General features: G+C 34.7%; 1 protein-coding gene across 2 annotated transcripts in view; it reads left to right on the top strand.

Annotated features, from left to right (window-relative positions):
* The window catches only part of WASHC4 (WASH complex subunit 4), a 55,973-nt gene that overhangs the window by 17,856 nt on the left and 18,114 nt on the right, over window positions 1-20,003 (top strand). For both annotated transcript variants that reach the window (XM_053585754.1, XM_053585755.1), the window contains exons 11-22: window positions 2,752-2,875; window positions 2,984-3,111; window positions 3,897-4,057; window positions 5,302-5,428; window positions 10,314-10,439; window positions 13,210-13,317; window positions 13,812-13,958; window positions 14,085-14,164; window positions 15,680-15,785; window positions 16,547-16,663; window positions 18,317-18,485; window positions 18,871-19,025. In XM_053585754.1, the coding sequence (XP_053441729.1) occupies window positions 2,752-2,875; window positions 2,984-3,111; window positions 3,897-4,057; window positions 5,302-5,428; window positions 10,314-10,439; window positions 13,210-13,317; window positions 13,812-13,958; window positions 14,085-14,164; window positions 15,680-15,785; window positions 16,547-16,663; window positions 18,317-18,485; window positions 18,871-19,025 (1,548 nt within the window). The remainder of the gene's footprint in view (window positions 1-2,751; window positions 2,876-2,983; window positions 3,112-3,896; window positions 4,058-5,301; window positions 5,429-10,313; window positions 10,440-13,209; window positions 13,318-13,811; window positions 13,959-14,084; window positions 14,165-15,679; window positions 15,786-16,546; window positions 16,664-18,316; window positions 18,486-18,870; window positions 19,026-20,003) is intronic.

The raw sequence follows: 20,003 nt of genomic DNA, 5'->3' as shown, positions 1-20,003 counted from the left end.
AAAAAAAAAAAAAAAAAAAAAAAAAAGATATTTTGTTTTTCATGCCTGCTGACAGAGTATCAGCTCTGTAGCCCGTGGATTGCCTCAATTCATTGAGTCATTTCACCTTTCAAGTCTTATTATTTAAGAAATGCATTTCATCTGTCCAGTTCTCCTCCTGTGCTGTCTTCTCTTCTATCCAAGCAGAATGGATGCCCAGAGACCCTTGCCTCAAGCAGTTTCTCCTCTATCCAAGTAGACTGTTTCTTTTCACAACTAAATTATTTTATTTATTAATTTGATAGAATCTAGTAAATCATTTCTTTCGCTCTGGTTATACTATCAATAAAAAGATAAAAGCAAAAAAAAAAAAAAGAAATGCATTTCATGAGGCGCAGCTCATCAAGAGCAATAGCTCCCATACACAGTGATTCCTCTTAACAGGTCTGGGCAAAGTGAATGAAAACCTTCTGGAAAGGATTCATCACTCTAGACACCATCAAAAAGATTGTGATTCATGGAGTAAGTCAGAATGTCTACATTAGTAAGAGTTAGGAAGAAGTTGATGCCAGTCCTTATCCCTGACTTTGACAGATTCGCAGTGGAGGAAGTTATTGCAGATGTGGTGGAAATAGCAAGAGATCTAGAATTAGAAGGGAAGCTTGAAGTTGTGATTGAATTTCCGTAATCTCATGATAAAACTTGACCAAATGAAGAGTTGCTGCTTAAGGATGAGCAGAGAAAGTGGTTTCTTGAGATGCATTACACTTCTGGTGAAGATGCTGTGAACATTGTTGAAATGACAAAGAAACTTAGTTGATAAAGTAGTGATAGGGTTTGAGAGGATTAATTCCAATTTTGAAAGAAATTATACTGTAGTAAAATGCTATCAAAGAGCATTGTATACTAACAGAGAAATCTTTTGTGACAAGAAGAGTCGATTGATGTGACAAAACTTTTTTAGTTTTATTTTAAGAAATTGCCGTATCTATCTTAGCTATCTTAACCACCATCCAGATCAGTCAGGAGCCATCAACATGGAAACAACACCCTCCAGCAGCAAAAAGATAGGACTTGCTGAGGCTCAGCTAGAAATTGTTAGCATTTTTTAGCAAAAAAAGTATTTTTAATTAATGTACATTTTTAAAGACATAATGCTGTTGCATACTTAATAGACTACAATATAGTGTTAACATAACTTTTATATGCCCTGAAAAACTAAAAAATTTGTGTGACTCACTTTATTCTGGTGGTCTAGAACCGAATCTATAATATCTGAGTTATGCCTGTATTGTGTTTGTTGTGAACCTGTAGAGTTATACGACCACCTTTAAAAAGTTTGTTTATTCTTCTTATGCTTGGGAAATACAATTCTGCATAATCCAGTATGGTAGCTTCTAACCACAGTGGCTTTTTAAATTAAAAATGATTAGTCACCCTAGCCATATTTCAAATGCCTAATGGCCACTTACAAGTTCATAGCTAGCCATCATATTAGATTGCATGGATGTGTAAAACATTCCTACCATCACAGAAAAGTTCTGTTGTACCACGTTACTTTGGGTAGTTTGCACCAGAAATTACATTATTATTCCATTTAAAATCTGCTTCTAGATGAACTTTATGTTTTATAGGATCATAGTTTTAACAGATTAATCCCAATTCTTGTTTACAGTTGACCGTTGAACAACGTGGATTTGAACTCTGTAGGTCCACTTAAATGCAGATTTTACTCCAATAATGTATTGGAAAATTGTTTTGAGATTTGCAACAAATTAAAAAAGCTTGCAGATGAACTACCTAGCCTGGGAATATAAAAAAATGTAAGATAAAGGCCAGACAAGGTGGCTCACGCCTGTAATCCCAGCACTTGGGAGGCTGAGGAGGGTGGATTGCCTAAGCTTACATTTTGGAGACCAGCCTGAGCCAGAGCAAGACCTCATCTCTAAAAATAGGCAGGTGTTGTGGCCCACGCCTGGAGTTCCAACTACTTGGGAGGCTGAAGCCAGAGAATCGCTAAAGCCCAGGAGTTTGAGGTTGCTGTGATGCCACAGCACTCTACCAAGGGTGACAACGTGAGACTCTGTCTCAAAAAAAAAAGAAAAGAAAAAGTTGTCATGAGTGCATAATAAAATAAATGTAGATACTAGTCCTTTATGTATTAACTTTGTTATTGGCAAAAGTTCTGGTCAGCACTATGTAGTAGACTATTAGTAGTTAAGTTTTGGGGGCATTGGTAATTATACACAGATTTTCAACTGTGTGGTGGTTGGCATTCCTAACGCCTTCATTGTTCAGGGTCAGTTGTATATCTGTTTAACTGGTAATCTGTTAGGTTTGGAAGAAAATTTTTTTGTTCTTGATTTTTCCAGGAGACATTTCTATACATACTATCATAAATTGCTAGGAAGGCCATTATAAATGGAAAACATAAACTTAAAGGTGCAAAGTAAATAAAAAACATGCTTAACAAAGCTTTATTTTTTATATATATATTTTCTATACATCTCTGAGCATTATTGTCCGTTTTCATACAGGATTATATATTTAGGGTTCACTTTATTACTTTCACATAACTGGCATTCCTTTATAGACATAAGTACATATACATTTTCCGTTCAAAAAGATTTAGATACTGGTTAGACTAAAGTTAAGAGCTTCAGTTTTAGTAAAATTAAAATGTTTAATATAGAAGTTTATCATGCACTATATCTTAAATGTTTAATAGTTTATTATTGAGAGTACATTTCTTTTTAAATGTTTTCTGTCTAGGCTTGTATAGAACAGCAGTTTGATTCTCTCAATGGAGGAGTATCTGTGTCAAAAAATAGCACTTTTGCTGAGGAATTTGCACATAGTATTCGCTCGATTTTTGCAAATGTAGAAGCCAAACTTGGTAATGTAAATTGCATTTTTTGGTTTTTGTTTATAAAGGTTGCATTTCCTTAAAAGCTTAATTGAAGTATATTTGTTTTGCTGTTTTGTCCTGTTGCTATTTTATAAGGAGAACCTTCTGAAATCGACCAGAGAGACAAATATGTTGGAATTTGTGGACTCTTTGTATTGCACTTTCAAATTTTTCGAACTGTTGATAAAAAGTTTTATAAGTCTTTGTTGGATATTTGTAAGAAGGTAAGAACTTGGAACTTTTATTTTTGAAATTGAGTGAAGAGTTTTCATAAAATTATTATTTTAAACTGCATTTTATTCCTGTTTACAAAAATAATAATTCAATAGTGTTCATTTTTTAAATTCAAGCATTCCAGATACAAGTAACATCATAAATGAAAATGCTTCTTAATTCCATATCATATGAATACACATTGGAATGTGTGTTTTGTCTGTGTACATTACCTTTCTGTTAGTGCTGCTGCTACTACTTTTTTCCCTTTTCGTCCTTTTTGTTTTTTTCTCTTCCTCTTGCCACTCATTTCCATTACTGAAGTAGAAAAAATACAAAATAATTTTTTTTCTACATTTTTGCTATTTCTGTGATGTGGCACCTGATTTCAAAGTTGAAAATTTAGTTTGCGTGTTGCATCAAGTAATAAGTGACCATGAGAACCCGATTATCATTGGCATTCTTTTTTTTTTTTAACACTAATATATACAGTGAAAGTACAGGACATGACAATTCATGTTTCTGTTTGCTTGTTGAATATTTTTATTCGTCTAAAAATTCACAAGAGTGTATGTTTGGTGTGTGCATGTTTTTCATATTTGGGCAGAATAAAATTTTCATGCTCAACAACAAGTGTAGAAAGGCAGTAAGGTATTTGTTTTCTCACACATTAATGAGTATTTTTCGTGTGGATATTTTTTCTTGAAATGAATTGTTTTTCTGTGTATTTTATTACTATTAAACAGCTTATTATTTGGCCAGCATTTTATGATTTTTCCCCTCCTGCCTTTTTCAGGTACCAGCCATCACTCTAACTGCTAATATTATTTGGTTTCCTGATAATTTTCTGATCCAGAAAATACCAGCAGCTGCCAAACTTCTAGACAGAAAAAGTCTTCAAGCCATTAAGATACACAGGGATACTTTCCTACAACAGAAAGCTCAATCACTTACCAAGTAGGTTTTACAAACAGCCATAATGAAATATTTAGATAGTTCATATTTTCATTTCTTATACTGACTCTGAATATATGGAAAGCATTTGACTTTTAAGATTGAATATACTTAGTCATGAGTAAAGAAGGTTCAGGCATTCTCCAGGAGATTTATTTTTTAGACACTGTTTTTGTTTTTGTAAAAAAATATTTTGGGCTTAAAGTCAATTTAAGATACAGTCCAATTATACTTTATGAGTATATACATGGACATACATTTTATAATCCGTGTTAAATATTTTTGTCTTTAAGTGAAGTGAAGGCAGTGATTCAGTTGCAGGAGGCGTTATTTGATGTCATTAAAAGCAGCATGTCTGTGATGATTTTTGGTAAAGTTGACTTTAATTTGATGTGCTTCTTTCCCCCCACCCCCTTTTATTTTCATGACAATACTATATGCATTATTACAATCGCTTCCTGGGTGGTTTTCCATTGTCCCCTCAGTAGTTTATTTTTAATTCATCAGATCCTTGCTCTGCCCACACACTCTAGTGTCTTTGCATCTCCCTACAAGGCCTTCCATAGATGCTTTCCTCTCTCCCTATCTTTTCTTCTCTCCTTTTTTTGTTCTCATCCCTGCTCACTGTGCTCCAGTCATACTGACTTTTTTGTTATTACCCGAACATGCCCAATACATTTCCACATTCTTAGGGTATTTGCATTTGTCATTCACTTTCCTACAATTCTCTTATACGTTTGCATGGATTACTCATTCATCTCCTTCAAATCCTCGCTCAAAATCACCTACTCAATGAGCCTCCTCAATTACTCTAAAATTGTACCCACACCCCAGTCCTTAACCCTTTTAGCTGCTTTATTTTCTGCCATGGCATGTATCATCTGACATCTTTTAATGATTTTAGCATTTTAATTATTGATTTCTTTTTTGTACAGCTTTCTAGACTATAAGCTTCATGGAGACAAGGATTTGTGTCTGCTTTGTTACTGCTGATTTTACTGTTTTTTTCTCAGAGAACAGAAACAGTGAAATCTGTTTTGCATGTGAGAAACAAGTGTGTGGCCTGTATAGGTACTCAGTAAATATTTGTTGAATGGGTAAATTACATACATATCTACGATGGCTATCCTCGCAAACCAGAAAGATGAAGTGATACCGTAAGGAAATATTTTATTCCAGTCAGTATGAAGAAATAGAAGTTTAGTTTCTTTCTTGTACTGAGTAACCCCAATATTTTCCATTGTTAGAGATGTACAGTCTTACTACGTCTTTGTGAGCTCATGGATGATGAAAATGGAATCTATTTTATCTAAGGAACAGAGAATGGATAAATTTGCTGAAGACCTAACCAATAGATGTAATGTTTTTATACAGGTAGCTACATTCTTCTTATAATATTTGGGGAATTACTTTCTTGTTCACCCACTGTAGAGACGTTACACTTAGGAAACAGGGAAAAGATAGGATATGTTTTTGTTTCTAAAACAAATTGATTTGGTTGCGTTTGTATCTGTTGACATTTAGATTTTCTAAAACACCCATTCAGAGCACTGCATTTCCTTCAAAACATGACTACCATATCCCATAAATTTTGCTGTTGTATATTATCATTTAGTTCAAAATATTTAAAATTTTTATTGTAACTTACTTGATCTGTGGGTGTTTTTGAAAGATGTTTCTTAATTTCCAAATATATGAGGACTTCTAGTTAACTTTTTATTATTGATTTGTAGCAGTAATCTTAGTATTTTGAAATTTGCTTTCTAGTTTGTCTGTAATAGCTTTCATAAACATTTCATAAGCGTTTGAACAGAAGTGTGTAATTTGCGTTTGTCAGTTGTACTGTTTTGTGTCTGACAAATGGGTCACATTTGTAAAGTCTGCATCCATCAGTTACTGAGAAAGTTGTGTTAGGGTCTACTACTGTGGGTTTGTCTCTCCTTTTAGTTCCATCAGTTTATGTCTTGTATATTAGGAGGCTATGTGTGTAACATTGAGAATTGTTAGATCTTCCTAGTGAATTGAACCTTTTATCATTAAGAAATGTTCGTTATCTCTAGTAATGCTTTTTCTCGTAGGTCCCTTTTTTCTAATATTAACTATGAACAGTTCTCTTTTAGTTATTGTCTGCATGATAATATCTTTTTTGATATACTTGTAGTCTTTCTGGGTTTAATGTGTTTTTTACTTATGTTTAATGTGTCTCCTAAATAGTTAATGTGGGTGCATATATGTGTGCACCTAATAGTTAATGTGGGTGCATATTCCCCAATATGACAATCTGTATTTTTCCATTTAATGTGTCTCCTAAATAGTTAATGTGGGTGCATATTCCCCAATATGATAATCTGTATTTTTCCATTGTACAGTTTTTTGTTTATGTCGTTACTGGTATATTCGATGTAAAAGTACCACCTAACTAGTTGTTTTCTATTTGTTTCACTTGTTCTGTGTCCCCTTTTGGATTATTTTTTATGCTTTTCTCCCCCCCTTCTGTTAGTTTATTAGTTCTGTATTACTTTGCTGTTCTTTCAATGGTTAGTCTAGCTATTTTAAGAGGCATCATTTACTCATTCAACTCTAACATAAATTAGTAATTTCACCACTTTCCAGACAGTATAAAGATCTTAAATCACTTTAATTATATTTATTCCTTCTCACTTTTTGCATGGATAATGTGTACTTTTGAGTCTGTATATTTGAAACCTCACAAGGCATTATTGGTGTCATTTTTACAGTCAGCGTTTATTTAAATTTATTTACATGTTTACCCATCTGTTGATTGTTATCCTTCCTGTATCTCTCAACTTTCATTCTTCTATTTGTGGATTACTTACTAGTATTTCATTTAATATGAGTTTCTATTGGTGAATTATGAGAGGTTTTGGTCTGGATATGTCTTTTAAATGATTTTGCTGTGTAAGAATTCTAGATGAGGGTGGCGCCTGTGGCTCAAGGAGTAAGGGCGCCGGTCCCATATGCCAGAGGTGGCGGGTTCAAACCCAGCCCCGGCCAAAAAAAAAAAAAAAGAATTCTAGATGAGCATTAGCAGGGCTTTTTCCCCCTTCTAGCTCTGAAAGGATTTATTTATCTATCTGTCATGTAGCTATTTATTTATTTATTGAGACACAGTCTCACTCTGATGCCCTGGGTAGTGTGCTGTGGCGTCGTATCTCACAGCAGTCTCAAGTTCTTGGGCTCAAACAGTCCTCTTGCCTCAGCCTCCCGAGTAGCTGAGACAACAGGTGCTCCCCATAATGCTTGGCTAGTTTTTCTATTTTTAGTAGAGATGGGTCTTGCTCTGAACTCCCAAGCTCAAGCAGTCCTTCTACCTCAGCCTCCCAGAGTACTGGGAAAGGTGTCATTTTACTGTCTCTGGTTTCCTTTGTTTTCATTAAGACGTTAGCTTTAGGTCTTCCCTTTAATGATAAAATTTGCTTTTTGGTTTGTAGGAGTATTAGTACTGTTCTTCTAGGTGTGGTTTTCCTTGTGCTATTTAGATTTGTAGAGCTTCTTGAATTTGTGAAAAAATCCTAGCCATTAGGTCTTTAAGCATTGCTTCTATTCTCTTTTTGTTCTAATTCTCTATCTAGTCTGCCATTAAACCCAATTGAGTTCATAACTTGTTTTATTTTTGAGGGTTTTATTATGCTTAATGAAATACTTAATTTTGTGTTTTATTTTCTTCAACATATTTGGCATAATTATTTTGAAGCACATGTCCAGTAATTTCATTATCTGGATATTTCTCTTATCTATTGGCTTCTCTTATTTTTGGATATGTCTTATCTTTTTGTATGCCTGATTATTTTTTAATAGATTTTTTTTGTGTGTGTATATATATATATATATATATATTTTTTTTTTAAGAGACAGAGTCTCACTGTGTCACCCTGGATAGAGTGCTATGGTGTCACAGCTTACAGCAACCTCTGGCTCCAGGACTTAGGCGATTCTCTTGCCTCAGCCTCCCGTGTAGCTGGGACTACAGGCACCCCCCACAACGCCTGGCTACTTTTTTGTTGCAGTTTGGCTGGGGTGGGTTTGAACCTGCCACCTTAGGTATATGGGGCCAGCGCCCTACTCACTGAGCTACAGGCGCTGCCTGAGCTACAGGCGCTGCCTGATCTATAGCTTTCTAGATGTTATTTATCTTTTCATATATAGGATCTGGATATTGTTTTTCTTCTTACAGAGACTATTATACTTGCTTTTGGTATACAGACAGTTAGCAACCCACATCGCATGAGCCTAGTCATAGGGATGATTTGAAGCAGGACTTCAGTCCTGTGATGGCTGCCTTTTTGGGGAGTAAATCTTTCTGACAATCTCAACCCAGAGCCAAGATGTTTACTGGAACTACCTCCTTGATGGGGCATGAACTCCTGTTTCAATCCCACTTCTCTGTGAGATATTTTTGAAAGGATTGTTTGGCTTCTCTCTTTAACAGAAGACCCTAATGCGGATGTTCTAAGAGAACACAACCCCAAATGACAGGCTCGCTTATCTGGGTTTCTGTTTTCTCTCTGTCCTTGGCTTTGTATTTCCTTATTTTCTCAATTGCTCTTTGATGCATTCCAAGTATTTTAAAACTGCCCAGATTTTCTAGTTCTTAGTGAGAAGGTTGGTTCAAAAATTATATATTCTCACATTAACAGATAACAGACCCTGGCTCTCCTTTCCTTCTATTTTGAATTTTAAAATACATCCTTCATGTACATTTTTCCCAAATTAATGATCATCTGGGAATAGGGTGAAAGTCCAGGAGTTCTGTACTTTCTCACCCCCCTTCCTGAAAAAAAAAAAGCATCCCACCTTTTACATGCCTTAGAGTTAGATTTTTGCTGTTCCTCATTTTTTGCTTTTTAACTTTTCTTAGGGCTACACTAGGGCAGAATGTGATGTAACAATTCGCAGCTGTGGAGGTGAGACTTGTGGCTCTTTCTGCATGTATGCCCCAGCCGTTAGTCTTACTGTCACTTTTCTTAGAATGTTACTATCTGTTTCACTTTCTTAGGGTGCTACTGTTTCATTTCTTCTCTTAATTTAGCATGTCTCTTAACCACAGAGAAACTGTGTATGGTTCAGAGAAACTCCCATCTCCTACCTCCCACCTCATGTTGGGTATCTTCTTTGGTGAGCTACTGTTACTGACAGTAATTTCTCTCTTATCTCCTACCTCCCACCTCATGTTGGGTATCTTTGGTGAGCTACTATTACTGACAGTAATTTCTCTCTTACTTAGGATGCAGCAGGAGAAAAAGGTTGAGGGAAACTGGCATACAGCTTCTGCTCTACCTTGCTCTCCACAGCAGCATAGTTAGGTTCCTTGCTGAACTGTACATGGATCTTTTGAGGGATGTTTGTAAACCAGAGAATCTCCATTGTTAATGCCATCATTTGTGTTTCTGGGTGTCCGTTTGGGGTTTAAATGAAAAACTACTTAAGACGTAATATCCTTTCCTCCTCTTTTCTTATTTCACCCTGTATTTAATAGCATTTAGAAAATTTTAAAGCCTCTCAAACCTGTTCCCTTCATAAATTAAAGTGAAAAGAGGGTCCATTGTCATTGGGCTACAAGGAGAGAAAGCCTGATTTGTACCAAAGTAGGCAAGAGCAAGATAGCAGGTGGACTGCAGAGATTGGTCTAGATCAGTGGTTCTTAACTTGTTGGTCACAACCCTTTTGGACGGTATTAAAGGTTGGTGGCATTAGGAAGGTTGAGAACCACTGGTCTAGACGAAGAGGAAAGGGAAAATCAGTTGGGAACTCAGCAATTCCTTTGTGTGTCTTTATTGGGCAGAAAGTGGATCTCCCTGTTTCTCATTTTTCAGTACTTGCTCCTTAGAGTCCCTAACCCTTACCCTAAGTGCCAGCAGTCTTTCTTCTCTTCTCTGGTGGTTAAGATAAGGATGAATAGTTACTTTTCTGACATTCACATAGTTTCTCCAGTGTTTTTTTTTTTCTTTTTATGGATATGGAAAGATTACTGTGATTATACACTATAATTTCAACATAAATTTCTGGTGTAGGATTATAGGGTAGATTAACTTTTAAGGGCTGTTTTGAAACTTAATCACTGTGTATACCATTGTCTTTGTGGGGAAGAGTATTTCAGAATCTTAAAAGCCAACTTTAAAATGAACTTTAGAAACAGTTATTGGCAAATTAAGGAATGACTTATGTTACATAGAGAGTGAAATCTTGAAGAAATGAAATCTTTTCTTGTGATTATAATCAATATTTTTTTCTTTTAAAGGGCTTCTTATACGCATATGGTATTAGTACCATTATTAAAACAACAATGAATCTCTATATGTCCATGCAAAAGCCAATGACCAAGACCTCAGTTAAGGCATTGTGCAGGCTCGTTGAACTTCTCAAGGTATGTTTTAGATTATTTTACCTTGCCATCATAAGTGAGAAATGACCCAGGCTTAAATTTAGGATGGTCTTGTAAGTTTTGATCTCTTGTTTATACTGGAACAGATTATTACAAGAAAGTACTTGCCTCTCAATTGACTATAAGAACTAGCCATCGAAAGAAATTTCTGAGTAAGTGCTTATGAAAAAACCAAAACTTCTTGTGGGAGAGCTCAGTTAACCTATTATAAAAATGGAAGTTTAGATTTGTAATTTTTGCTTAATAAAGGACTTTAGAGTTGCTCAGAAAATTAAGATTTTAGGTGGATTGTAATTTAGGATTTCCAGCCTTCCTTTCTTTGAGGTACATTATTTGTTGCCAGTACATTTTTTAATGAAATATAAATACATAAGTGTGTAAGTGTGTTTATATATGTATAGATATAAGGATATTTAAAACTTAATAAAAGTTAATGAGGTAAGAAACAAGAAGCAAAATGGAAAAGTTAGCTTCAGTATTAATAAAGTTTTGTTCATGGAAGTTTTAAAAGTGTATTAGGAGTTTGAAAAACTAGTCATGAACTTACCCATTATTTTGTGAAATTCACGTGCATGTAAGGTTAGTTAACATGAGGCTATTTATTTTGTAATTTTGAGAAAATGCTGTAATCTTGTGATTTGAACAGTAGGCTACTTGTAGAGGTAGTCAAATGAATTAAGAATTAGAGTGCAAATTTTTAATGGAAACAGGATGACATGTTTCGTAGTATATTCTGTATAAACTTAAAAACAACCCCAAGCTCCTTGTTGGAAAGAGAGCTCAGTTAACCTTTTGTAAAAATGGAAGTATAGATTTGTAATTTTTGCCTAATAATGGACTTTATGTTTGTTCAGGAAATGAAGATTTTGGGGGGTGGGGTTAGGTGGGATTGTGCTTTTCGTTTTCCACCTTTCGTTCTTTAAGATAGATTATTTGTTATCACTTATATTTTTTAATGAACTATAAATACAGAATGTATGTACATATGTGTAGATATATATATATAAAACATATAAGCATAGTTTTAAAAATATACCCTTAGGTTCGGCACTCGTAGCCTAGTGGTTAGGGCCCTGGCCACATACACTGGGGCTGGTGGGTTCAATCCTGGCCCTGGTCTGCTAAACAACAATGACAACTGCAACAAAAAATAGTCAGGCATTGTGGCAGGGCACCTATAGTCCTAGCTGTTTGGGAGGCTGAGGCAAGAGGCTTGCTTAAGCCCAAGAGTTGGAGGTGGCTGAGAACTGTGACGCAATGCCACTCTACCAAGGGTGACATAATGAGACTCTGTCTCATATATATTTATCCTTAAGTATCCTCATTTCCACTTAAGAAATAGAATGTTACCAGTATTTTTAAATCCCCTCTCTGTGTCCCTCCTTGATTATATCTCAGCCTATCCCCAACAGAGGAAACTACTGTCCTCAATTTTATGCTTATCATTTCCTTGTTTTTCCTTTTAGCTTATCATATATGGGTGAATTTATAAATTATTCATTGTTATTCATGTGTTTGAAATTTATATTCATGGAGCAATACTTTATATAGTTTTTGACTTGCTTTTTTTACTAAACAATCTTGCATTTTCCCCAACATATTGTATTTGAACATATCCATGTTGGGATGAGTATCTGTAACACATTTCTTTTCAGTGTGCTATAGCTTTCCTGTAGATGGACTTTGGGCTGGTTTCCAGTTCTACTGTTATAAAGAATTCCACCATTCTCATAAATGTTTCATGGTGTACTTGAACAAGATTTTCTAAAATGTTATATACCTGCAAGTGCATTGGCTGGGTTGTATGTTATGCATGTGTTTACCTTTTTAAGATGATGCAAAATTGTTTTCAAAAAGAGTTACATACTTCCCACAACATAATAGATTTTCTATTATTCTCCAACTAACCAACACTGGTACTATGAAGATTCAGTTGCTTTTTAGTAAATTAGTGGGAATAACTGGCTTTGATTATGATTTTAATGTTCAACCCTCTAATTATTAGTGATATTAAATATACGGAGTACCCATAAAGTTTGTGTGCAATTTTACGCAAACGTTATGAACACCCTGCATTTTCAACTGTTTATTAACTGTATCTTCTTTTGTGAAAATTTGTTCATTTCTTTTATTAAAAAAAAAATTTTTTTTTTGAGACCGAGTCTCACTCCATTGCCCAAGGAGAGAATGCTGGGGTATCATAGCCCACAGCAACCCCAAACTCTGGGATTCAACAGTCTTCTTGATGCAGCCTCCTGAGGAGCTGGGACCACAGGCACCCAACACAACACCTGGCTAATTTTTCTGTTTTCAGTAGAGACAGTCTCTTGTTCTTGCTCAGGCTGGTCTCAAACTCCTGAGCTCAAGGAATACTCAATGCCTCAGCCTCCCAAAGTGCTAGGATTGCAGGTGTGAGCCACTGCACCCAGCCTTCTTTCAGTTTTCTTTTGGATTGTGTGGTTTTTAAAAAAGTCTTTCATTTTTTGGGATCTTTTTATATCCTGAACACTAATCTCTTATGTGTGTCAGATATCTTTTCTTATGTTGGCTTACCTTTTCATTTTCTTTATGTGACTTTTGATGAATATAATTAATTTTAATATAGTTGTATTAATCTTAACCTTTTCTGGTGGTGCTTTTATCATTGTATTTACAAATTCCTTCCCTAGCCTGAGGCCATAAAGCTACTCTTTTATAATTTTCCTAAATGTTTCAACTTGATTTTCCTAAAATTGCTTTTGCTTCTTTTTAGGCAATAGAGCATATGTTCTACAGAAGAAGCATGGTTGTGGCTGATTCAGTTTCACATATAACACAGCACCTGCAGCATCAGGCTCTTAATTCTATTTCTGTGGCCAAGGTATGCAAATTATTATGTCTGCAGCACAATGACGTTACTGTTTTCATTCTGTTTTTTATATGTGTTTTCTGTCTTTAGTCTGTTTCTTCCTTGAAACATAATATTCTTGATCATTTATCTCCGTGTTATTTTATGATTTTTACTTAGGATTAATAGGGTTATCTTTACTTCTAAATTATAGCATGTAGTACATTAATACCACTATTAGAAAATGACATTCTGTGCACTTTTGAAATTGATGCATCAGTTTTGGGGAAATTATTTCTATTAAATTAATATGGACATTTTAAAATATGTCTAATACATTTGTTATGATGAGATAATGTTACAGAAGTAAGTATAAATAACATTATCAGAAGTTCAGTAGGGAGAATATTTGTGTCTGCTCACTTAAATTGCATCATGGAAAAAGGTAATTGACAAGTTTTTCTTCTGAGTCTCTTTTTGCCTAATAAAACTAATGATTTCCTGTTGTTTCTTCTTTTGTCTTTAAGAAAAGAGTAATTTCTGACAAAAAATACAGTGAACAGCGTCTTGATGTGCTCTCTGCTCTAGTATTAGCTGAAAACACACTGAATGGACCAAGCACAAAGCAACGACGACTTATTGTTTCTTTGGCATTAAGCGTTGGGACACAAATGGTAGGTATCTCCCTGTTATTTATGGAAGGAGATGAGTTCTGACGTTTCGTAGTTCGTTTTATAATTGACCAAAGAAATCTATTCTTACTTTGATTGCAACTTCTCTTTTTTTCCCTTCCCTGATAGAAAACATTTAAAGATGAAGAACTCTTTCCTCTTCAAGTAGTCATGAAAAAACTGGATCTTATCAGTGAACTTAGAGAACGGTGCGTAGGTCTGGGATGTGTTGATACTGAAAAGATAGGACGAATAGAAACATTAATTTTCTTTTCTCTCTCTCTTTTTTTTTTTGTTTGAGAAAGAGTTTTACTTTGTCACCCTTGGTGTGGTGTCATAGTTCACAGCAACTTCAAACTCTTAAGCTCGAGCAGTCCTGGGTAGCCGGGAGTACAGGCACCTGCCACAATGCCCAGCAATTTTTTAGAGATGCGGTCTCTTGCTCAGGCTGGTCTCGAACTCCTGAGCTTAGCAATCCACCCATCTCAGCCTGTCAGAGTGCTAGGATTACAGGCTTGAGCCACCACACCTGGCCCTGAAACATTAATTTTCTTTTTAGCATAGCAAGAAAAGAAAGAAAATCCAGATAGTGTTAGTTCCTCCCTGTAACTTCTTTAGCATAACCAATTAAGTGAGACTGAAAGAAAAAAAAAAAACCCAGCTTACTTGTTTAAAGTGTGGTTTGCAAAGGAAAACAAAAAAATAATAAAGCGTGGCTGTGACTCAGCATCACATTTAGTTCGATTTACTTCTATAGTAAGCATGTAGCTTCTGGAGCTCACACATGGGAAAAAGCAATGCAACCTCAGAGCATTTGGCAGGCTCTGATACACATGTATTTTGATGATTATGTTGGGGTTTTCTACTGGACTTAAATTGCCTCCCTATAACAAGGCTTTTATCTATTTGTGAGAAATTTAGAGATAGCATTCTTCCTTTGAGATATGAATTTGAAGTTACATTGTCAGTAGCTGGTTACTAAGTTGAAATAGTTCTTGGAAGGCTTATTTTTATCCCAACTTGTGGCTTTTTTTTCTTTTTGATTGACTTAAGCAATACATTTTTTGAAGGGGAAAATGGGTCTCCTGAATTTTATTCTATTCCTAGCAGAATTAAGTTTACAGCACAATTTCCGTTTAATGCTTATATTTACAATTTTATGGTTTTTGTTCTGAGAAGCTGACATTTTTATAGTTAATGGCATTTAACTATCAATCCTTGGGAGAAATACTGAACTCTCTTCCTTATAAGATATTTAATGATCATTTTGTTGCCCCATAAGTAATTAAATAGTCATTTAGCAAAGATTATGGACAAGTAATGTGTCACTGATTTTTACTGGTTAGTTTTTTAAAAAGGTTTTGCTTTCCAACTTGGAGTCCGGTAAAATGGTACATGTGATGCAAGTATGTAAGTCATAGCACATAATACTGAAAATGCATTTATTTCAGATGCCTCTATCTGTATTGTTTTTCAAGTATTTTTTTAAAACTAAAACATAAATGCAGAATTCTGACAGTGTCAGGTACTGGAGTGTTTTGTACCTTTGTTCAATTTCAATAATAATTGTTTCGTGACTTTTCTGTACTGATAATGGTGTTAAGTGATACAGGGAATACAAAATGAGCAAGACAGAATTCTTTCCCTTATATAATAATCATTTCTTTTATACTGTTTTGGGGTTCTTCAGTTTTGGCTTGACTAATTACTACTTTGTGTTATAGAGTCCAAACACAATGTGATTGTTGTTTTTTATACTGGCATCGAGCTGTCTTCCCAATTTACTTAGATGATGTGTATGAAAATGCTGTCGATGCAGCCAGATTACATGTAAGTAAGGAATAATATAAATAATAAACTTACCATTTTTTTAGTCACTGCATAAACCATTTTAGTTTTAAAATAGATCGCTTGATTTAATAAACTTTAAAAATTGACTGCTAATACTGTTTTGTAAAATGCTATGCATATCCAATAAGCATTTACAGTCTGTGTTTTAAATTTTATGTTATTAATGTGGTTAATGTTAATATAACTTCTCTCTTCATATTCATAATTCTCTTTTTGCTTCATTTTAGTTTATGTCATAGTTTGACATTTACTCATCAGGAAAGTATGTTGTTGTAGTCTTTGTGTTTCTTAATAGAAATGGTGTGTTTGAGTGCATAGATAGGAAAGCATTAGTTAATGTGAATGTTTTATGTATTTAAAGTATATGCTTTAGGCTCTTTTATTTAAGAAAGTAGGCTGGGCACGGTGGCTCACGCCTGTAATCCTAGCACTCTGGGACGCCAAGTGGGTGGATTGATTGAGCTCACCAAGTTCGAGACCAGCCTGAGCAAAAGCGAGACCCTTATCTCTACTAAAGAGAAACTGAGGCAAGAGGCTTGCTTGAGCCCAAGAGCTGGAGGTTTCACCATGGCACTCTACCCAGGGTGATAGTTTGAGACTCTGTCTCAAAACAAAAAAGTAAAACAGTCATGGAAAAATCAATTTTCCTTCTGATTGAGGTTTTTTCTTTTAAGATAACCTTTGTAATGTCGTTTAGTGATGTTTTTTCTAAATTCACGTACATTTTAATTTTTTTTTAGTATATGTTCTGTGCTTTACGAGACTGTGTACCTGCTATGATGCATTCAAGGCATTTAGAGTCCTATGAGATACTTCTGGATTGCTATGACAAGGAAATTATGGAAATTTTAAATGAGGTAACTTATTTGAGATTGAAAAGTTTAAAATGTTCTTGGAATGCAGTATTTGGAAAAAATTTTTCACTGAATTAAAATTATATGTAAATCGCTATGTAGAATAAAAACTATTTTTGGTTATATTATCACTGTTATGCTAAATTGGTCTGTAATTCCTAATTTTTATTTAAAAATCAGACTAGGAATTTAGAAATTTTAAATTTCCTTTAGTATATGTTAAATTTAAGTTTCTTTATTAAAAGAATGCAAATGCAAAATGGATTTGAATGTTGAGTGCTGTTAATGGTGCAGTTAAGGTACTTACCTATTAATATTTTACTGCATTTCATTTGGAGAGCTCCTGAGAGGAAGAAGTTATATATTAAAAATACTTCTGTAACAAAGGTTATTTGAGTGCAATATAGTATGCCCCTCTCTAGTTCAGTGAAATATTATAAACAGATGATCTCTTTAAATTTCCGTTTAGTAATATTTTTGCTGGAAGAAGGTATTAAAAAGGAGTAAACTTCACAATATAAACCTACTTAGGTTTGATGAAATTCTGCAACATTTTATATAATCTAAATATTCTTACTTAGAAAACAAAATACAAGGGCAGTAATTTAGAATTCCGTGGTAGGCTCGCCACCTGTACCTCAGGGGTTAGGGCACCCGGGCTGGCGGGTTTGAACCCGCCCCGGGCCTGCTAAACAACAGTGACAACTACAACAAAAAAATAGCCGGGTGTTGTGGCAGGTCCTATCGTTCCAGCTACTTGGGAGGCTGAGGCAAGAGAATCGCTTAATCCCAAGAGTTTGAGGTTTCTGTGAGCTGTGATGCCACAGCACTCTACCGAGGGTGACATAATAAGACTCTGTCTCAAAAAAAAAAAAAAACTCTGGTAGACCAGAAAGGATGATTGATTTGATCAACTTCAACACAATGAATTTTTTGATTTTTTTTTTTAAAGATTATTACAAGAAAGCTTCCCCCTCCTTTCCTTCTCTTGCATGTTCTGTGACCTTTCCTCCTTTGTTGGTTTCCAGAATATATGATTTATGTTGCATATTCATGTTCCTTATAATGAAGCCATTAATCATTAGTTTTTGATTTTTCTTTTTATAAAGGTATTAAAGGCTTAGAATTTATGTAACTGCTCTTTAGCTAACAACAACAAAAGAAATTGGTTTAAAATGGAGAACAAAGTTATTTTCACTTTCCCAAGAAAAATAAGATTTTACCATGGAGTGTTTAGACTCCTAAAGAAATCAGTTTGAGGGCGGCACCTGTGGCTCAGTGAGTAGGGCGCTCGCCCCATATACCGAAGGTGGTGGGTTCAAACCCCACCCCGGCTGAACTGCAACAAAAAAATAGCCGGGCGTTGTGGTGGGTGCCTGTAGTCCCAGCTGCTTGGGAGGCTGAGGCAAGAGAATCGCCTGAGCCCCAGAGCTGGAGGTTGCTGTGAGTCCTGTGACGTCATGGTACTCTACCGAGGGTGGTAAAGTGAAACTCTGTCTCTACAGAAAAAAAAAAAAAAAAAAAGAAATCAGTTTGACAGTTTTTTCATCAATGCACATATTTAAAACTCTAAAGGTAAGAGCATAGACCTGCGGGGAAATATTATAATTGGAGTATCATTTTGAAAATTTAAAGTTTCAAATCTTTTGTGAATAGCATTTGCTGGACAAATTGTGCAAAGAAATAGAGAAGGATCTGCGACTTTCTGTGCATACTCATCTAAAGCTGGATGACCGAAACCCTTTCAAAGTTGGCATGAAAGACCTGGCCCTTTTTTTCTCTCTGAATCCAATTCGATTTTTCAATCGTTTTATTGACATTCGAGGTGAGTGTTCTGTTTTTCTTCTTAGAGTCATAGACTATATATATATATATATACATTTTTTTTTTTTTTTTTGGTTTTTGGCCAAGGCTGGGTTTGAACCCTCCACCTCCGGCATATGGGACCGGCGCCTACTCCTTGAGCCACAGGCGCCACCCATAGTCTATATATTTTTAATCCTAGCTATTAAAGAACAAAATAAAACCTTGAAGATCTTTTTTGTGTTTAGTTATTCTTTAATTCCTTTATGTTTATTTCTTCATATTTGTTTCTTAGTACCTTAAAGGAAGAAATTTGATGTTCAAAGACTAATTTTTTCCCTTTTAGATTCATTTCTCTTCCTTTCCTACTTCTCATGAATCAAAAATGTTTTGGATTCTTTTTTTAGCTTATGTAACTCACTATCTAGACAAGACTTTCTACAATCTAACAACAGTAGCTCTTCATGACTGGGCCACTTATAGTGAAATGAGAAATTTGGCTACTCAGCGTTATGGATTAGTTATGACAGAGGCACATCTTCCTAGTCAGACTTTGGAACAGGTATAGTATATTCTGACTGTTGCGTAGTAGTGGTTCTTTAGTCATTTAATATGTATTTATTTTTTAGGAAAAGATTTGCTATATAAAATATCACACTTGATAAGAGTAAAAATATTGATACTACTAATTTGCCTTGTGAAAGAATTTACCACAGGCTTCCTGTTTACATGACCTTCTCTTGAGCGTTTGAAATACATTTAGATTTATGTACAGCTTTTCAGAAACATTTTAGGATAATGAGGTGACTTCTGTAGAATTGTGAGAAGTTCAGTCAAGGTCGCAGTTAAGGATTTTCAAACTAGGCATAGTATATAAACTTTAATATCTTAGGAAAAGTGGTTAAATTTATATGGTTATAAATGTATTTGTACCTACAATGAGGAATGCAAAGAAGCATTTAGCTTTGTTAATTCAGTTAACTAATTTACTGTGTGGCAATGAGACTAAAAGTTTATGTTATCTAGTTAATGTGTGTGGAATTCTTTGTAAGATAATACTTATCAAAAAAAATTTATTCAGTTCTGAAATTTGAGACTCATAATTTTTCCTTAATCCTGCTGCATATAGGGATTATTTCTGGGATTAATTTGTATATTCTTTCATTCATTTATATATCTAATATGTAGAGCATGGTAGGCACTAAACTATGTGAAAGGATACAAAGTTAAATAGAAACAGTCCTGGCTCATGGACTTATGGTCTAGTCAGAGAAAAAAAAGTGTAAACGTATTTTTAGGTTAGAGTAAGATAAAAGTTAAAATACAAACTCACTCAAAGAAGTATTGTGATGCTACTTTGAGCCCTAATTAGAAAAGCTGTGGAATAATTTGTATGATACCATTGGGTGTTAGAATAATATCTGAAGAATGAGAGATTCTTAATAGATAACTTGTACATTAAAAGGGGTCTGGGGTGATCAAAAGAAGCATGAAAATTTGGAATTAGACTTTCTGAAATCCCAGTGCCTTTTCCTGGCTA

This window comes from Nycticebus coucang, chromosome 3, assembly GCF_027406575.1.
Source record: "Nycticebus coucang isolate mNycCou1 chromosome 3, mNycCou1.pri, whole genome shotgun sequence".
NCBI lineage: Eukaryota > Metazoa > Chordata > Mammalia > Primates > Lorisidae > Nycticebus > Nycticebus coucang.
Note: the sequence above shows the minus strand (reverse complement) of the source record. Positions and strands in the feature narration are given on the sequence as shown.